This window comes from Nyctereutes procyonoides, unplaced genomic scaffold (genome assembly GCF_905146905.1).
Source record: "Nyctereutes procyonoides isolate TBG_1078 unplaced genomic scaffold, NYPRO_anot_genome, whole genome shotgun sequence".
NCBI classification, from domain to species: Eukaryota; Metazoa; Chordata; class Mammalia; order Carnivora; family Canidae; genus Nyctereutes; species Nyctereutes procyonoides.
In genome coordinates, this window is record NW_026575121.1 from 50,917,839 (window position 1) to 50,935,749 (window position 17,911).

The following is a 17,911-nucleotide window of genomic DNA, read 5'->3' on the forward strand; positions in this document are numbered from 1 at the left end:
GGAGCATCATTGGCATGGTTTTTTAGGACATTGTTTATTTTGAAGAGTGACAAAAGAAAAGCTACCTTAGTGGCTATTAAGGCATGACACTGGTGATACCATGGGGGTGGTGGTGGTGGTAGTGCTGGTGGGAACAGGTACTTTAGAACCTCTCAAAATGTGTCCCCAAGGAGCCCTTTTGGTATGCCCCTCTGAATTCTATTTTTTTAAAAACACATTTCTCCTTCAAAATGCCTTTATTAAGCAATAAATAATTCAATGTTTCTTTTTTTCCCTTACAAGAAGGCATATATGAAGAGACTTCAAAGCTTTGGCATAAGGGAAGTTACACTGCCACCTAGAATTTGCAGATTTCCAGCTAAAAGTTTTAAAGTTGGCATTTGAGTTGGCACACCTGGCCTGACATTGGGTGCACGGATGATTTCTTCTAGGCTTCCTGGAGTGTTAAAAAAAAAAACAAGGCAGCTGGCTTCATACTTTCTCTTGAATAGTTCTGCAGGTCAGCAGTCCTCAGGTGGAAACCACTGTCTCAGAGGCCAAGGATGTGGCCAGAAAGTGATGGGGAAAAGATGTGCAGCATGCTGGTACTTAAGAAGAATGTGATTCCAGGATTCCACCAACAATTGATCATGCAGACTGCACTGGCCCTCAGGGAGCTTCTCCCTGGAGGGCTCTGGTGTCCTTTGCCATCTGGCAGCCTGACTTTATTATCTTCCTAGCTCTGGATTTGGTCCCTCTGCTCCCCCTCCATCACTGGGTTATGGTCATAAGTGCTCTTTCCTTTAATTTCCTATCTTGAACACCTTCCTAGTGTCCTACTTCACTCTTGTTGCTTCTTACCCGTTCTAGTTTCTTCACTGTACCTTTTAGCTCTCTCCTATCCCACTCATCTTCAGGATATTTCCTCCTCTGCCAAGTGTGACAACAGACTTTCTCTAACAGCTTTGTATAATGTTTCGTATTTAACTCCTCCATTTTAGAGGTGACTTGCACTGGCTTCTATTACTCTTGAAAAATGTCTATGAACCAAACATTTATATTTTAACACAACTGGTTTTTACCACAATCGTAATAAAATACATTAAAAGTCTCTGGAGGCCTCACTGAAATGTAGTATATTGCAAGCGCATTGGGTCTGTGTCTAAAGAGGCTCCTTGCTCCAGAAAGTCACTGAGAGAAGAGGTGCCTTGGGCAGCATCTGCCATCTTGTGGAGTGTATGGTAAGCCTCTGAGCTCTCACCTACTGCAAAAGTCCTAACTCCAGTGGCTCTGATTAAATCCTCTGCTTTTGCAGGGGAAACAAAGAACTATTTGGGATAATTTTAGTGATTGGGTTGCTTAATTCACCTTCATTCCTCAGAAAACTGCCCCTCACACCACCAGTTATTTCATGAATATAATGATGTTTCTGTTATCTAAAATATGATTATTTTTAGACGGGTAATTGATAGTCCTATGAGTGAGCCTCCACAATAGGCATGACTTATGTTTGGCATTTTCAGAACTTTATTGTGAGTCAATAATAGATCCTAGGCTTTAGGTCCGAATTACCTCAGTTCGAATCCTAACTTGGCTGCGTATTAGCTTTGTGACCTAAGATAAGTTACTTAACTTCTCTGTGCCTTGGTTTCCTCATCTGTAAGATGGATATATTAATAATACCTACATCACATGGTTGCTGTGAAATTTAAGTAAGTAAAAATAACACAGCACCTGGCACTGAACGGGTCTGACAAATGTTACTGCATCTATAAGAATCTACAGATTAGTTGGTGAAAGGATAAAAGATGAAAAAAAGTTTGTACTGACAAAGACATATTATGAAATATATAGTGTTGTCTGGAACTTAAAATGTTAAGAAAATCAAATCCCTTTTACATCTTCCCCATTCTATTTTCTATCTGGGAGTAAAAATAGAGTATATGCGTTTAAATCCTTAAGGGCTGAGCCTGCACACAGAAAACTAAAAAGTATTTCAGGTCATATTTTTATTGGAGGTCTGCAAGAAGCTGTGAAAAACAGGCTGAAGTTTCAGGTATTCACACAGTTATATGCATATGTGTATGAAAGTGCATACGTGCGTGTATGTGTGTGTGTGTGGGTGTATTCTTGAAACTATGTAAATGAGACTCACCTCAAAGGCCAAGAACACTGGAAATAAGGGGGGATATAAAAAAAATGACACCGTTTGTAAAAACTCATGAAACAAAATATTCTTATACAAAATGGAAGAAAATGAATAGGACATTTTAATTTAGTATTATAATATTTGGTGAGTTTCAAGTATGAATTAGTAAGTGAATTTAATAGATAAGTAGTGCTAGTCTAATCATGACCAAAGAACAATGTGAAAAGTACTAATGAAAATAAATTTGCTGTTGTATTTATGGTTGAAATTTTCAATGTTCAAATATCTCTAAATATTCAAAGAAGATATTTCAACTTGTAGGCTGACATAATTCAATAATCAGCTCTGGTATACAGGATTTCCAGAAATACAAAGCATCTCTAATATACAGCAAGTGATTAAACAAAAGCCATTTTATAACTAATGACAGATGCTTAAAGCAAAGCTCATATGTTAAAACTATATAGCCCAGAAAGAAAGTCATGTCAATTAAAGTCTTGGTTTTTTTAATTGTTGGTTTTTCACTGGGGTCAGATAAAAAATATATATGTTATGTATATATTACATATAATATCAAATATTAGTACATTTGAATTCATAAACTTGAAAAGAAATTGCCATATAGATTTATTTTACTTCTTTCTAGTGGAAAAACTATTTTACAAATGTGGGCTGGAATGACATGGAATTTTAATTGGCCAACGTTTATTTAAAACCATACAGAACCTGGTTGTATCACCAGTTTAAAAAAATAGAATATTTTTCATTTTATCCATAGAATACACATTTTAATGACCTCTTTTAGGGGATATTAAAAAATCTATGCACAGTAAACATGGTATACAGGAAAATCCACATCTAAATACCAAATTTGTAAGGCAAAGACTAAGGTAGTTTGCACAACAGATTTTTATTAGTTATGTCTAATGATATGGTTGGTCAGTTTCAATTTTGAACTCCCTAATTACGTATTTCTGTAACTAGAAGCTGCATAAAGCATTTGCATCAATGGCATAAAAGAAGTTCCCAAATCTCATTTGAATAACCTGTCACTGTTGCTGCAAACTGAAAAGATCTGGAAGAAATCATTTCCAGTATGCCCAGAGGGCCATTTTGCCTGTGTAGCTAAACGACAGGAAAGCACTTAAATCCTTCCTTGATATGCTCACAGTGGGCATCCTTTTTATCAAATATATATTTTTTCTTTTATTGACTACCCTTGGTTAAAAGCACAGACTTTGGAGATAAACAAAAGTACAAAGATGAAATGCCTAAAGTGACTTTAAGATATGCAAATGACAACAAAACCATTTAAATAGGTTATGTCTTTGCTTTCATTAAAAAAGAAAACTCATATGCAATTTGAAAATTCTGAATGTGTAGGGTCTTCCTAGAATTCTAGGTAAGACTTGTTTTATAGCCTTCGTTCTTTGTTAACATCCTAGTTGTTAGTGATGGGGAGGGTGATCCAAGAATATCTTATCCCCCTTCTCAGGCAAGGGAAGCAAAAGCAAAGATAAGCTATTGGAACTATATCAAACTAAAAAGCTTCTGTATGGCAAAGGAAATCATCAACAAAATGAAAAGGCAACCAACTGAATGGTAGAAGATATTTGCAAATGATGTATCCACTAAGAGGTTAAATATGAAATATTCAAAGAACTACTAAACACCCCCCAAACCCAAACAGTATGGTTAAAATAAGGGCAGAGAAACTGAACAGATATTTTCCCAAAGACATTTATATGGCAAACAGACAGATGAAAAGATGCCCAACATCACTCATCATCAAGGTCATGCATATCAAAACCACAATGAGATATCACCTCACACCTGGCAGAATGGCCGAAGTAAAAAACACAACAAACATGTACTGGCAAAGATGTCAAGAAAAAGAAATCCTTGTGCACTGTTGGTGGGAATGCAAACTGGTGTAGCCACTGTGGAAAATACTATGAAGCCTCAAGAAATTAAAAATAGGATTGCCATATGATCCAGTAATTCCACTACTATTTCCCCAAAGAAAACAAAAACACTAACTTGAAAGGATATATGTGCTCCTATGTTTACTGGAGCACTTACAAAAGTTAAAATATGGAAGCAACCCAAGTGTCCATCCATAAATGAATGGATAAAGAAAAGGTCACACACACACACACACACACACACACACACAATGGAATATTACTTGGGCATAAAAAGGATGAGAACTTGCCATTTGTGACAACATGGATGGAGCTAGAGGATATAATGCCAAGTGAAATCTGTCAGGGAATGACAAACACCATATAATTTCACTTATATGTGAAAGCTAAAAAACAAAACAAATTAAAAAAAAAACAGAAACAGACTCATACGGAGTACAAACTGATGGTTGCCAAGGAGGAGGTAGGGAAAGGCAAAATAGGTGAAGGAAATTAAGAGGTATAAATTTTCAGTTATAAAATAAGCCATGAGGATGAAAGGCAGAGTCTAGGGAATATAGTCAATAATATTATAATAACTTTGTGTGGTGACAGAGAATACACATATGGTGAGCATTGCATAATATATAGAATCGTTGAACCACTATGTTGAACACCTGAAGCTAATATAACATTGAATGTCAATTATATTTTAATAAAAAAGAATATCTTACCCAGTGTCCTTTTCTCACACCAACTCTACCTTTCAAATGGTCTCTAACTCTTTGATAGAGCCAAATACTTAAGCCAAGTATCTTCCATGCGGCAGAAACTATGAGAATGGTCCATCATGCCTGTATTGTTCTGCCATCAGTCATATAACCTACACACATTTTCATTTCCATTTTTTTGGATATGATTATCAATGCTATAATATCCAATCTGTTTTCATGCATAACTGGGCACACATAGTTGATCATTTATTCTATTTAATTTCTTATAATGACTATGGGCACCAAGACTAAAGACTAAATTCTCTTTTAGTGTCTAGAGGTCAGGCAAGTTGATGCTTAATATTTTTATGATGATGATCAAAAGTATTACACATAATTATGCAAAATGGCAATCTGGCCCTGAGGCATTTCATTTTCAAACAACCTTCACATAATGGCAGAAGAATAGTCACCAATCCAATTTCCTGTCATATGTCCATCTTATTTTTATTCAAAATAGTAATATGAAAATATTCCTAAGATAAATATAGAGCAATAGAAAATTTTCTTTGTTGATAATGGACAAAAGTTAAAAAATTTTGCCAACTTAGACTGCCTTAATTTCTTAAAATCTATTTTTTTTTACTTTGAAGCTCTATTTTAACAGTACCTGTAAGCATGTTTTACCCTTATTTTTTTTAAATGGAGATTTAAGGAATTCCCCACACATTACTTACTTGTTTAAGCTTCTTTAGATCTTCATCAAGTTCTAAGTTGTCCAAAATAACCGCAACAAACAAACTCAGGAGGATCTATAAAATGGTTAAATAAGAATGAAAAAACCCACATGCTGTAAATATCAAAATATTATATATATATGATATAGAATATCTACCTAAAATATATCCTATATAGAATGCATTAAATAAAAAATGAACATATAGTTGTGAAGCATTGCATAGGGATTTTAAGGTATTTATCACAAATATGTTAAAGGAAATGCATATGTTACCTGAAATAAACATATAAAATATTAATTTGCTTTATGTAACCGATGTAAAATGGAAATTAATAAAAAAATTTAAAGCTCAACAGTCTCACTTATGAGACTATATCCAAAGAAAATAATTTAGGTAGTAAAAGTCTTTATATACAAAGGTGCTTGATAGTTATTTGTAATAATGAAGTATTAGAAATAACATCTAACCTTACATAACACAGTATGCAGATCTCGATAATAAAATTCACACAGCCATTAAAGATTCCCATTGTGGTAGCTAGTCTCCAAGAGGAGACTTGGTGTTCACACTCTTGTGAGCCTCCTCCCAAATTGAATACGGCTTGGTCTGTGTAATTGGTTACGGAAATGATTGTGGGTGACTTATGAGGCTAGGTGATAAAGACATTGTGGCTTTCAGTTTGCTGTCTTGGATCACCCACCCTGGTGGAAGCCAGGTGCCATGTTATGTGGACACACAAGTGCCCTAGGGAGAGGTCCCTATGGTGATGAACCAAGGTCTCCCACCCTGTGAATTTGGGTCCATCTTAAAAATGGATCCTCCAGCCCTTGTCAAGCCTTCAGCTAACTGCAATCCCGCCAACATCTTGACTGCAAACTCATGAGACATTCTGAGTTAGAAACACCCAGCTCAGCCTGTCCCAGATTCCTGACCCGCAGAAAATATGTGAGAAATAAATGTTTATCGCTGTAAGCTCTTATTGTCCATAATTTGTTATACAGCTAAATAACTAATGCACTCATGAATTTTAATAGTATTAAGAAAACACTCACATTGCAATATTAAATAAGAGTGTACATGGTGGAAGTGCAAGGGGGTACAAAAAAGAAAAATAGAGCAAATGCTAGAAGGAGGTACTTTAGAAATGTTAATGGAGCCTGCCTTTGTGGAAAACAGACTTCTCCCCTTTTGTATTTCACCACATTTCACAATTATAAAAAAAAAAAAAGACTTAGGCTTCTTTCAGAATGGGTAAAAAAGGGTAAAAGAAAGCAAGCAACAAAAAGTAGAATTAAAAAATATTTAATTTTAGTCCCTTTTCTTTTTTTACATTTTTTAATTTAAATTCAATTTGCCAACATACACTATAACACCCAGTGCTCATCCCATCAAGTGCCCTCCTCAGTGCCTGTGAGGTTTGAATTTCCTAAGGTTCCACATTCATTGGATAAATCTTTTTCATTCTGAACTTAGGTTCCTTCTTTCAATTTCCCTCTTAAGAAATTATTCCTATTTGTTAATATTATATGGTTAAGCATGAAGGTAAGAAAGTTAAGGCAATTTAGTCATGACTTTTAAGTACCAGAGAGATTTATTATGCAAAAGTAAATAGCCAGCACTTTTCCAAACTCAATGAGTAGATAATAAAGGGAAATGAGCCACCAAATATTATTAGACTTTGACAATATATGCTTGCCTTGGGACAAGTGCCAGTACCCTTCTATTTAAAAGCCAGGTCCTCTGGGATCCTGCCAGAACTTAAAGAAGATACAGAATGGTCTAGATGACAGATTTTTACTGATGTCACCATGTCTGCCACAGCATGGACATCTAGGCACAGATCTATTCGGCATTCCTCTAACCAGACATTATTCTCAATGGGACCATTCACAGTCCACCTTGCACGACCTTGATATTCTCATCAGCAGCAGTAGCAGAAGAAGAGTGTACCTTCCCTATAGTCTCACCCCAAATTCAGATGTCCACCTGAAGGTCTCCTGCCTGGAGTAAGTGCTGTTGTAGACCATTTCCATCACTCATTGGGTATTTGACCAGGCAATACTCTGTCCTTTTAACCAATTTTCCTATCTTCCCAATAAAGGATACATACAAATCTATGTATCTATGTATCTATGTATCTATGTATCTATCTATCTATCTATCTATCTATCTATCATCTATCTCTGATAAGAGGGAAAGTGATGATTCCTTCCTTTTCTTAGAGCATTTTCTTTAGAAAACTTGTCTTCTTTTGCAAATTCTTCCTTTGCCTCTTTGAGATCTTTTTAAAAGCAAAATAAGGGCAGCCCCGGTGGCGCAGCGGTTTAGTGCCACCTGTAGCCACCTGTGATCCTGGGGACCTGGGATTGAGTCCCACATCGGGCTTCCTGCATGGAGTCTGCTTCTCCCTCTGCCTGTGTCTCTGCCTCTCTCTTGCTCTCTCTGAATGAATAAATAAATAAATCTTTAAAAAAATAAAATGAAAGCAAAATAAGTCTCACTTATTTTACAACCCAGGAATGGTTTTCTTGGGGGGGGGGTGCAAAGTCTTTGACATATGAATGTCTCTCAGACAGCACCCTATCTATTTCCCTTTTACCCTTCTCATGGAGGGAGGGGAGTGTCACTTAGCAACCTGGTGCCATGTTGCAAAACTACCCACTTGTCTTGAAGAGATCAGTTTCCTTTTTCTTCTGGATAAAAGGTAATTAGCTATCACAGATGGCCACCCCAATTACCAGGTGAATTTAGGGGGAACTCTAACAAATGGTGCTGTCAAGCCTTCTTATGTGAGGCCTAGTTATTTTCATCTTGAGGACACAGATGTAACGTGGCGATATGTATACAAGGTGAGACTGCTTTGTCTTTGCGGTCTCTTTAGCAGGTTGCCTGTGATGCCCACTGCAGTCTAGATTAGTGCTGATTCAATAATAAAACCATTTTTTCCCCTCATCTACCGTGGTGGAGAGGTTTTCTGGGTTGGCAGGATATTTTATTTTTAATTATTTTCCCAACACCAGACAGATGGCAGGCTACTTAAGGACAGTGAGGTTATGTTATTCGATTAAATTCGACAGGCAGTTGATTGGGCTCTATCGATGTGTCAGACACTGACTGGTCAGGAACACAAATAAGATATTGGGCTCACTGCTATGAAGTTTGCAATCAAATTGAGCAGCCGTTGGTTGGCAGCTGGGAAGAAAGAATGCCATGGTGGGAGACTTCAGTTAGCCACCAGACACTGAGTTTTGGGGTCCTCGTCTGTGAAATATTATGGATAATAACAACAAGAGCTGAGTGAATTGCAGTTTATCCCCTTTATCATTTAATCTTCTGACAACTCTGTGGTGTGGTACAGCCTGTATGAAGATATACAGACATAAATTTAGATATGCAAAACTAAAATAATTTTCTTGGTATTTCTACAAATGGATTTAATTTAGTCCATAAATCCTCCATTTGCTTGATGGCTAAAAACTGAATCTTGCTATATCAATTCAATTTAGTCCTTTCAAACTCAGTTACATTTGAATAAATGCTCCTTTTGCTGGCCAAAGGTCAAGGGTGTGCTTGTCATCAGTGTCTGGTCCACTGGGCCATGTGGCCTGTCCTCTGTCCCCCATCACGGGCAGTGACGGTGCCTGTTTTGGGGCCTCCCTGACTTGATCACCAATTCAGCTGCTGCAGCTCCTGCTAAGATCTGATTCATAGTGACACCCTCTGTGTTATTTTCCTAGGGCTGATATAGTGAACCGCACAAGCTTGGTGGCTGGAAACAATAGAAATGTATTCTATGATAACTCTGGAAGTGAGCTGTCCAAAATTGGGCTGTCAGGACGACCATGCTCCTTCAAGAGGCTCCAGGGGAGGATCAACCTTGCCTCTTCCAGCTTCCAGAGGCCCTAGGTTGTCATTGGCATGTGGTGGCATCCCTGCAGCCTCTGCCTCTGTATTCACATGCCCTTCTCTTGCTTGCCATGTCTTGTCTTCATCTATTGCCTATAAGGACACTTGTCATTGGACTTAGGGCTCACTTAGATAATTCAGGATGTCTTATTTCAAAGAACCTTAATTTAAACACATCTGCAGAGACCTTTATTCCAAAGAAGGTCAAATTCACAGGTGTGGGGGTTAAGAAGTAGATATATCTTTTTTGGGCTCCTCATTCAAATCCCTCTACTCTCCATCTGGTCTCTAGCTTGGGCCGTTGTTCTCACTCTAGTGTTGTTCCTACACACTGGCTCTCAACATTCAGGGAAGTCAGAAAGTTCTGCCATGCCAGGTGAGAATGGAGACAGACTTGTTCTTGAGCATCTTTCAGGCCCCTTTCTCTTAGAACTTTATAGATCTTCAACTCTGCGCAGGCCAACCCTCATCCATGTGGGGCCTCCAGCAGGGCTACTTCCCCTCAAAGTTCTGATGAGAAATGGTGTCAAGTCATAGATGTGGAGCACACCCAGGTTGGCACCAATATTGCTGCTGCTCTAAGTGTGGCTGCCCCCCTACCTGGGACACACACTGTACCGCCCTGCTTCCCTCAAGTTCCATCCTAGAAAATGTTATTTCTTATCAGAAAGGAAGAATGTGAAGGGAACATGGAGTGGGGGCTGAGAGAGAGGCTCACACAAGTATGAAGACTGGCAACCAGAAAGTCAACCCAGTCAGAGTTATCAACACATTTAGTCCTGTGCCACCTGAGCACTTAGACTTCTGAGAGCTGATCGGGGCCAATGGGCCCAGTGTGTCTTCTGAATGCTACTTATTTAAGGTGGTGAGGCATTGATAAAATCCAACCATGCACTACCAAGTTATCAAGATACCAAGGAGAAAGGTGATTTTGGCAGGAAGAGAATTATAAGAAAGGATTTCCAGGTGGCACATGTGATGACAAGACTGGAAGCATGTGGCTTCTTAGGGGCCTGGTGGGTGGTTAAGTACCACAGAGCTCAGCTCCCAGAGACCAGAGACGTAGGCCAGAGGCATGGCAGTTTACCCCAATGCCACCAAGGGAGCTTGGGAGGTGTGAGAGTGAGGTTGTAATAATCACTAAGTAATGACATTAGCTTCCTTTCTGTTAATTTTTTCCTTCCAAGTGTAATTTTTTAATGCATAATGTAGTTATTTGAAATTGGCTCGCTGAAACAGTGTCTAGACAGTATAAAGTACAGTTTGACAAAGGGCTATTAAATAAATAAGGTCTTGTTACTTAAGAGAAAAAACAGTCATTTGATACATTCTTCCCAGAGGAGAGAGAAAGAAAAGATCCTTTCAGAGCAGGACAGAGAGACAGACATAGGATGCTCCCTACAGTTTCTACTTCCCAGGCAGATAGGAGTTTAGTTTTCAGGGTAGAAAGAAGGCAAGTCACAAAAAGGAAAAGTTTTGGCTTTGCTAGGAAAAATGTGGAAGGGGTTGTGTGGTTTGAAAGCCTTGCATCTACAGAATGAAGCAGGTGGGAGGGAGTCTGGGTAACACAGTCACTAAGTGAATATAAGAGAAAGTTCAAAGTTTGCTTTTCATCATCATTAAACTTGAGTTCGTTCAACAAATATCTTTGCATGTGTAGGCATCACTGCTTAATTAACCTCACAACGTGATGGCACACACGTGAAGCCGTATTTAAAAATCTGTGTGGAGTTGGCATTTCCTCTGGGAACTCCACTTGGACAAGGACTTTTAGCTTGGTCCCCATCACCGAGCATCGTGATACAGCGGTGACTTAGCACTCAGAGTGAACCAGGTCTGGGTCTTTGCCTATTTGGAATGGAAACAGGGGGTGCAGGAGAGGCAGGATTAGCTGCTGCGATTGAGAAGAGGTGAGAATTACTTTGTAGTTCTTCCACAGACTCTAATAAGGTGGCAGTAACCACTGTGATGAAGAAACAGAAGTGAAGGGAGGCTGACAGGTCCACTCCCGTCTTATTTAATTTACAGTGTCAATGAGACATTCTTTTCCTATTGACCTAGTGCTGTGCATATTGGGCAGAGGGTGCGTGCTGGTCTGGGTGTTGGCCACTTCTCCCTCAGAAGTCATAGAACTGGGGGACGAGTCTTAGTTCTGAAAGCAAGAACTGTTCTCTGATTCCTTCAATTTTTTTTTTCATTTGTTGGTTCTGTTTTTATAGAAAGCTGAAATAATGGTCATGAATATTCTGAACCCATTACATTGACTCCTGAATCTTACTTCCAGTGTTTATTTACAGGTGGTACATGTACCACAAGGTTTACCACAGCCATTACATGTGATTCACAGGTTTATATTAAAATGTGATTGATATAATAAATACTTTCTATAGGGACTCACCGCACTGAGTCACAAGAGCTTCATCATTTCCATAAAACACTCTTTTTACCTTTACACTTGGCCAATTCTAAATTATGCTGTCAACTTGCTCTGCTTTATTTTTTTAAAATTTAGATTTACATAATACTTGAATTTATAATGTGGCACAGAATATTACATCACAATTTTTTAAATGGTGCATTTTCAGAGGGGAAAGAGGCTAATGGTATAGCCCTTCATTTCCTCTTGAGCTTTGTTAAGGCACATATAGACTTTCAATGCAGTGGTATTTAATTTCTGCAATGCCTTAATTTTTTTTCCTGCAATGCCTTAAAAAAGAAGTTCATATATATTTATGCTTTGGCTACCAGCCACTTTTAATAGGTCTATAACATTCCATTATATTAATATGCAACACAAGTATTTGTTCTACCATTTTGCAGATAATTCTACCATCATAATAGTGATGTAATACAACTACTTTCTTATTTTATGAGCAATATTGATACATTGTGAATCACCAGTTTCAAAGAAAAAACTGCAGAATAATGATTAAAATATCACAGGTGTCTAATTCTTCTACTTTGCTCAGATTATAATGTCCATTCTCAAGATATTTTTAGTATCGACAATGAATTTAGTGGGGGAAATGCCACATATTAAGTCTCTGGAAGCCTGGCAAATCTTGTTCCTAGAATTTTTATGAATGACATATCAATATATTGGTGGTATTCTGACCTTCTAGCTGAGTGAATTTCAAAGCATCCATTTCCAGGTTCTATATGGCTCCTGCCCCATTTTCGGTATTCGGCCACCACAAAATCTTATGACTGCTCTTTCCTTCTCTGACTGCTCCTCTCAATCCTTAGACTCTACTGAAAAAGCCAGATTCTCTTGAACTAAGGGTTTGCTAGGTATTTGCTATTTTTTAAGTTTTATACATTCAGCTATAGACAATCTGTCTTCCTTCTTTTTTTTTTTAAAAGATTTTATTTATTTATTCATGATAGACAGAGAGAGAGAAAGAGAGAGAGAGAGAGAGAGAGAGAGAGAGACATAGGCAGAGGGAGAAGCAGGCTCCATGCAGGGAGCCTGATGTGGGCCTCGATCACGGGACTCCAGGACTGCGCCCTGGGCCAAAGGCAGGCGCCAAACGGCTGAGCCATCCAGGGATCCCCTGTCTTCCTTCTTTTTACCCAGAATACATTTCAGCACAGTTTGGTAAATTACACAATGCAGAAGCAGGTGTGTTCCTAGTTTCATTAATCCCTCCAGTTTGGTTGTGAAATAACTATTCTGCTCACCAGGCTTTTCATCCTCTCTACCTAACACTCAACTTTTAACTCAGGCTGCTGAAAGTCACAGTTTATTTTGATTGAAAGAGGGTGACCTTACCATTTTAGACTGGGTTTTCTTGGCTGAGAACCTCTACCTCTGTTTTGCATTCTCTCTAACTGCATACAGTCATCTCCATGTCGTATACATCTTCCCCTTTCTCTTCCCACTTCTTTAAAGTTTACTTTTACTATTTTTTTTCCTTGTGATACAGCTTAACGACAGCCCATTAGCTGAAATGTCACCTTTAGTTTCATCTTTCTCTACAGTGAACTTTATTAATACTTCCTTCATAAAAATTATTTTCAAGCATACAATAGAAGCACAGCAGGCATCTGGTCAACACCCTGTAATCCGGTTTTTCTTTTTCCTTCTTACCATTTAGAATCACACTATCCTAAGTTGTCTTGTGAGCTGTAGTTGGAAACAATCTCACTTTTTACACAGGTCAACAAAAAGTCAAATGTAATCAGAGCAATGTAAAATGGGGTATGTTCAACACAGATGCACTTTTAAATGAATTCTATAAAATCAAGTTATTTAATTTACACTTTGGAGTGCCCATTTTTTGTCAGCAAAATATGACTATTCTCAGAAATCTGTCACCACAGAAGCAAAATCAAGAGATTGCTGTGTTAATTCAAGCACTTCAAAGGTAACAAAAAGACTATCCACAATGAACGCTTAATTACATTTTCACTCTTTCAGTATTCACATCACAGGGCTTTCCTTTGAAACAATAATAAAGGGAAAAACACTGAGGGAAAAAAATAGAGTCTTTCAACTGGATAAGTGAGTCTTCCATAGTCCTTATCCCCTAATCATAGGCAAAGTGGGGGAAAAGACGAATTTCACAAACACTCTGCAAACTGCAATCAGGACTGAAATACACAATACGTACCTGGTGGATGAGGGAGATATTTTAAAGAGACAATAGATAATGGTTATGAATATGCATTTGCTATACACTTAAGCTTGATTTTCATTGTGGGCTGACAAATTGGTGCCCCCAGGGGGTGATGGAATAGCCCGCTGTTTTTTATTCCAGAACAAACTGCAGCCAAACATGTTTTTTTTTTTTTTTCCTTGTTTTGCTGCTTGGCATATGCCTGTCCTTGAAAAGACTAAATCAGGAACTCCCTGGGTTGTGCAGCACCACTGGGCCAGCATGGATAAAAACAAAGCAGAGCTTGTATATTCATGTGGACTGTTTTTCTTTTTTCTTTCTTTCTTTCTTTGGCTTAGAATGCTTTGTAGTATTTTGCAAAAAGAAGCATACAATTTAAGAAAAATGCTCATTTTAATTAAGTTCAAGTCTAAAGACAGGCTTATGGAATAGAGATTTTAACTTACAAGTGTTCAGTTTTGTTTTGTTTTAGATTTTATTTATTTATTTGACAGAGATAGAGCACAAGCAGGGGAAGCAGCAGGTAGAGGGAGAGGGAGAAGCAGACTCCCCACTGAGCAGGGAGCCAGTGCTGGGCTCAATCCCAGGCGCCTGAGATCATGGCCTGAGCCGAAGGCAGACACTCAACCAACTGAGCCACCTAGCTGCCCCTAGTGTTCAATTTTTAAGGGAATGTGATGCATATGTCTCACAGGCTTAGGGCCTCCATCCACATATTTATATGTCAATCCACAAACGGTCTCCAGATCTTTTACCGTCAGTATTTTAACTATTTCAGAGCAGGTAGGGCTGGATGAGTGAGAATCAGAAGTTTACTATGTGGGCACTGATCACACAGCAATCCGCAGCCTTTTAACACTTGCATCATTTGGTTTTGAATGATAGGTTTTATTTGTTGGTTGGTTGGTTGGTTTGTGTTTACTAGTCCTATTTCTGTACTGGTTGTAGGCTCAGAAAGGGCAGGGATTAAGCTCTTGCCTAATCTGGCCAGGTTGTAGGTTAGTACTTAGATACGGCAGTTGAGACTCAGGAAAACTGGGTTGAATCAGATTGAGCTAACTTGATCAGCTCAGGATAGTGACTGTGGTTTGGAAGATGTCAGGAAAAACACAGCAACTGCTGATTATGCTTAAAGCAAAATTTCCAGGGTACTGGGAAGTGACCTCAGTCCAAAGACTTTTTTGGGCAGTATAGTATGGAGGTGGAAATATCAGATTTAATTTAGTTATGCTGAACATTTTCTTTCACTGAATTAGTTCTCATTAAAAAAAATCACTTATAAATTAAAAAATCTGTGTAGTTGACCTTTTGGCTTTGGTTATCACAATTGGTGAACCCAACTAAGTATCTCAAAACTTAAAAAAAAATCTCACATAAATCTAGTTAAGAAAAACCAACTTGAGTTTTAGTGCAACAGTGTATTCTATCTGTCTCACACTACATACAAATAGTATGTTATGATTCCTTAAAGACCTAACGGTGAAAGGTAGAAATTTAAAAACAGTTAGGGAAAGACAGAGGAGAACATTTTTACTACCTCAGGGTGGGAAATAATTTCTTAAGCATGAATCCAGAACAAATACTGAACGTAACTGAAAAACTCATCATTTTGACCACATCAAAACATAATGTCAAAAGCCCTCACAGACACACTGAAATAGCAAAATGCTGCCTAAGGGAGGAGATTTGCAACACCTATAGTAGTCATGGGATTACTACCCAGAGGATATTGGGAAAATAGGTAAAGCCTACAATACAATTGGGTGAGTCACAAAGATGGCCAGTAAATTTATGAAGAAGTGCTCCCTTATTAATAATGATTGAAATTCAAAAACGCAAGTATAAGGCCAAGTGATACTACCGTCCTACTCATCAGATTGTCAAAATCTTAAGTCTAACGATATCAACTACAAGTGAGAATGTAAGAACACAGGGATTCTCAACTGTTGCACTTGAGAGGGTGAATTAGTGCAGCTCATGCAAAGAACTATGATAGTGGATATAAGATCCAGACAGTAAATATTTTAGGCTTTGACGGCCAAGAGGCAACACTGATGAATTTCTGTGCATACTTACATAGTAATTTAAAAACGTGTAAACCATCTCTTGCTCACAGGCTAAAGCTAAAGCTTGCGGGCCAGATTTGATATATGGGCTTGCAGACCCATGCCACAGAGCCATCTGGACCGGATTCAGGATCCTGAATTCTACTTTCTGGCCTATATCCTAGAGAAACTCTCACACAAGTGGACACAAGTTACAACAAACATATTTGTTGCAATATTATGAGAGCAAAACATTGGAGGACAACCTAAATATCCACTAAGAAGGCCCAATGAACAAATATGGCATAGTTGGTGATATTCTATATATTCATGGCTATATGTACTAAAGACCAAATGAATTTTATGTGTCTTAAGATAAAAAGATAAAAAGATAAGATACCGAAGTGCCCTTGGTTCTTTACAGATTTGGAAAAGATTATGAATAACAGAAGAAATTATTTCAATTTATAAGTTTTTGGAAAGCCCGGGTGCTCAGCGGTTTAGCGCCACCTTCAGCCCAGGGCCTGATCCTGGAGACCTGGAATTGAGTCCCATGTCAGGCTCCCTGCATGGAGCCTGCTTTTCCCTCTGCCTGTGTCTCTGCCTCTCTCTCTTTTTGTGTCTCTCATGAATAAATAAGTGAAATCTTTTTAAAAAAATTATAAGTTTTAACTTAGAACCACTCTTTGAAAATCATGGTGAAAAAATTACAATAATTTTTTTGGGCAGATACTTGAATCAGTAGAATGAAAGGCACAATTACATATGGTGTTTCCAGATGTGCTCTGCGGATTCCTAGGTGTGCAGGTGAGCCCCTGGGAGTCCTTGGAAGTGCTTCAGTATTCCATGTTTTTGGCCCTATAAGGAAAATTTAGACTGCCCAAGAAGTCAAAGTACCAGATTTGATATTTTATTTCATCATATTAGTGATCTCTGTAGAAGTTCTCCTGAAAAAAAAATTGCTTTAGTAAACAGTTTACTAGCCTGAATCATTTTTCTTCTCGCTTTCATTTTGTGTGAGACTCACTAAAGGATCAAATCTATGTGAAAAATCGGCCATGAGGATTAGCAAACAAGTATACTGTTTTAATAGAAAAATAATTAGATAGGTTATAACCATACATAGATGATTTCATTTAAATCTATTTTACCTTTAACCCATGATCAGTAGTTAAGCTATTCCATAGTTTTAAAGGAACTTAAACACATGGTAGATGCTTAGTAAACATTAGTTGAATTCACAAATGAGTGAATGAATGAATGAATGAATGAATGACATAGACTTAAAGGTTCTGGAAGGGAGGAGGCAAAGCCCTCGGGGGCCACGTGCCACACAGCGCAGGCAGATCTGGCTCTGGAAGCTGGGCCTCCATTCCCTCTGTTGAATGTTCTTTCCTTTTGTGCATATTTTAAAAGTCATTCCATGTAAAAAAATGCCAAAACTACTACTTCCAGGTGATTCTACTGCTTGACTCTAAAACTTTGCACCACATTACAATGCATCCCCATATACTTCTTGATGGATGAATCTCAGTTTTGAAAGAAAGGCTCTGCCTATAGCAAACGCAACCTCAAACACATCTAGTTTCTGAAGCACTTATTTAGTTCATATTTAGAATTGGAAGAGCCCTTAATGCTCATTTGTAGTCTGTTTTATTTCATTGACTCTTGGCCAGAGGTTTGACTCCATGAAGACATTTTCAGCAATAGTACTAGACTTCACAATCTAAGGAAACAGCAACTTAGCTGAATGGCCCACAGGCTATCAGACCAGGAAGATGTGGAACATTCTGGCTCTAGCATTTACACTCCACATGGCATTGGGCAGATTTCTTAACTCCTCTGAGCCTCAGTTT

At 38.1% G+C, this 17,911-nt stretch overlaps 1 protein-coding gene across 1 annotated transcript in view; it reads right to left on the reverse strand.

The window, feature by feature from the left end:
- Positions 1-17,911, reverse strand: part of NALCN (sodium leak channel, non-selective) — a 318,102-nt gene that overhangs the window by 107,047 nt on the left and 193,144 nt on the right. The window contains exon 15 of the mRNA XM_055335586.1: positions 5,483-5,557. Within this exon, the coding sequence (XP_055191561.1) occupies positions 5,483-5,557 (75 nt within the window). The remainder of the gene's footprint in view (positions 1-5,482; positions 5,558-17,911) is intronic.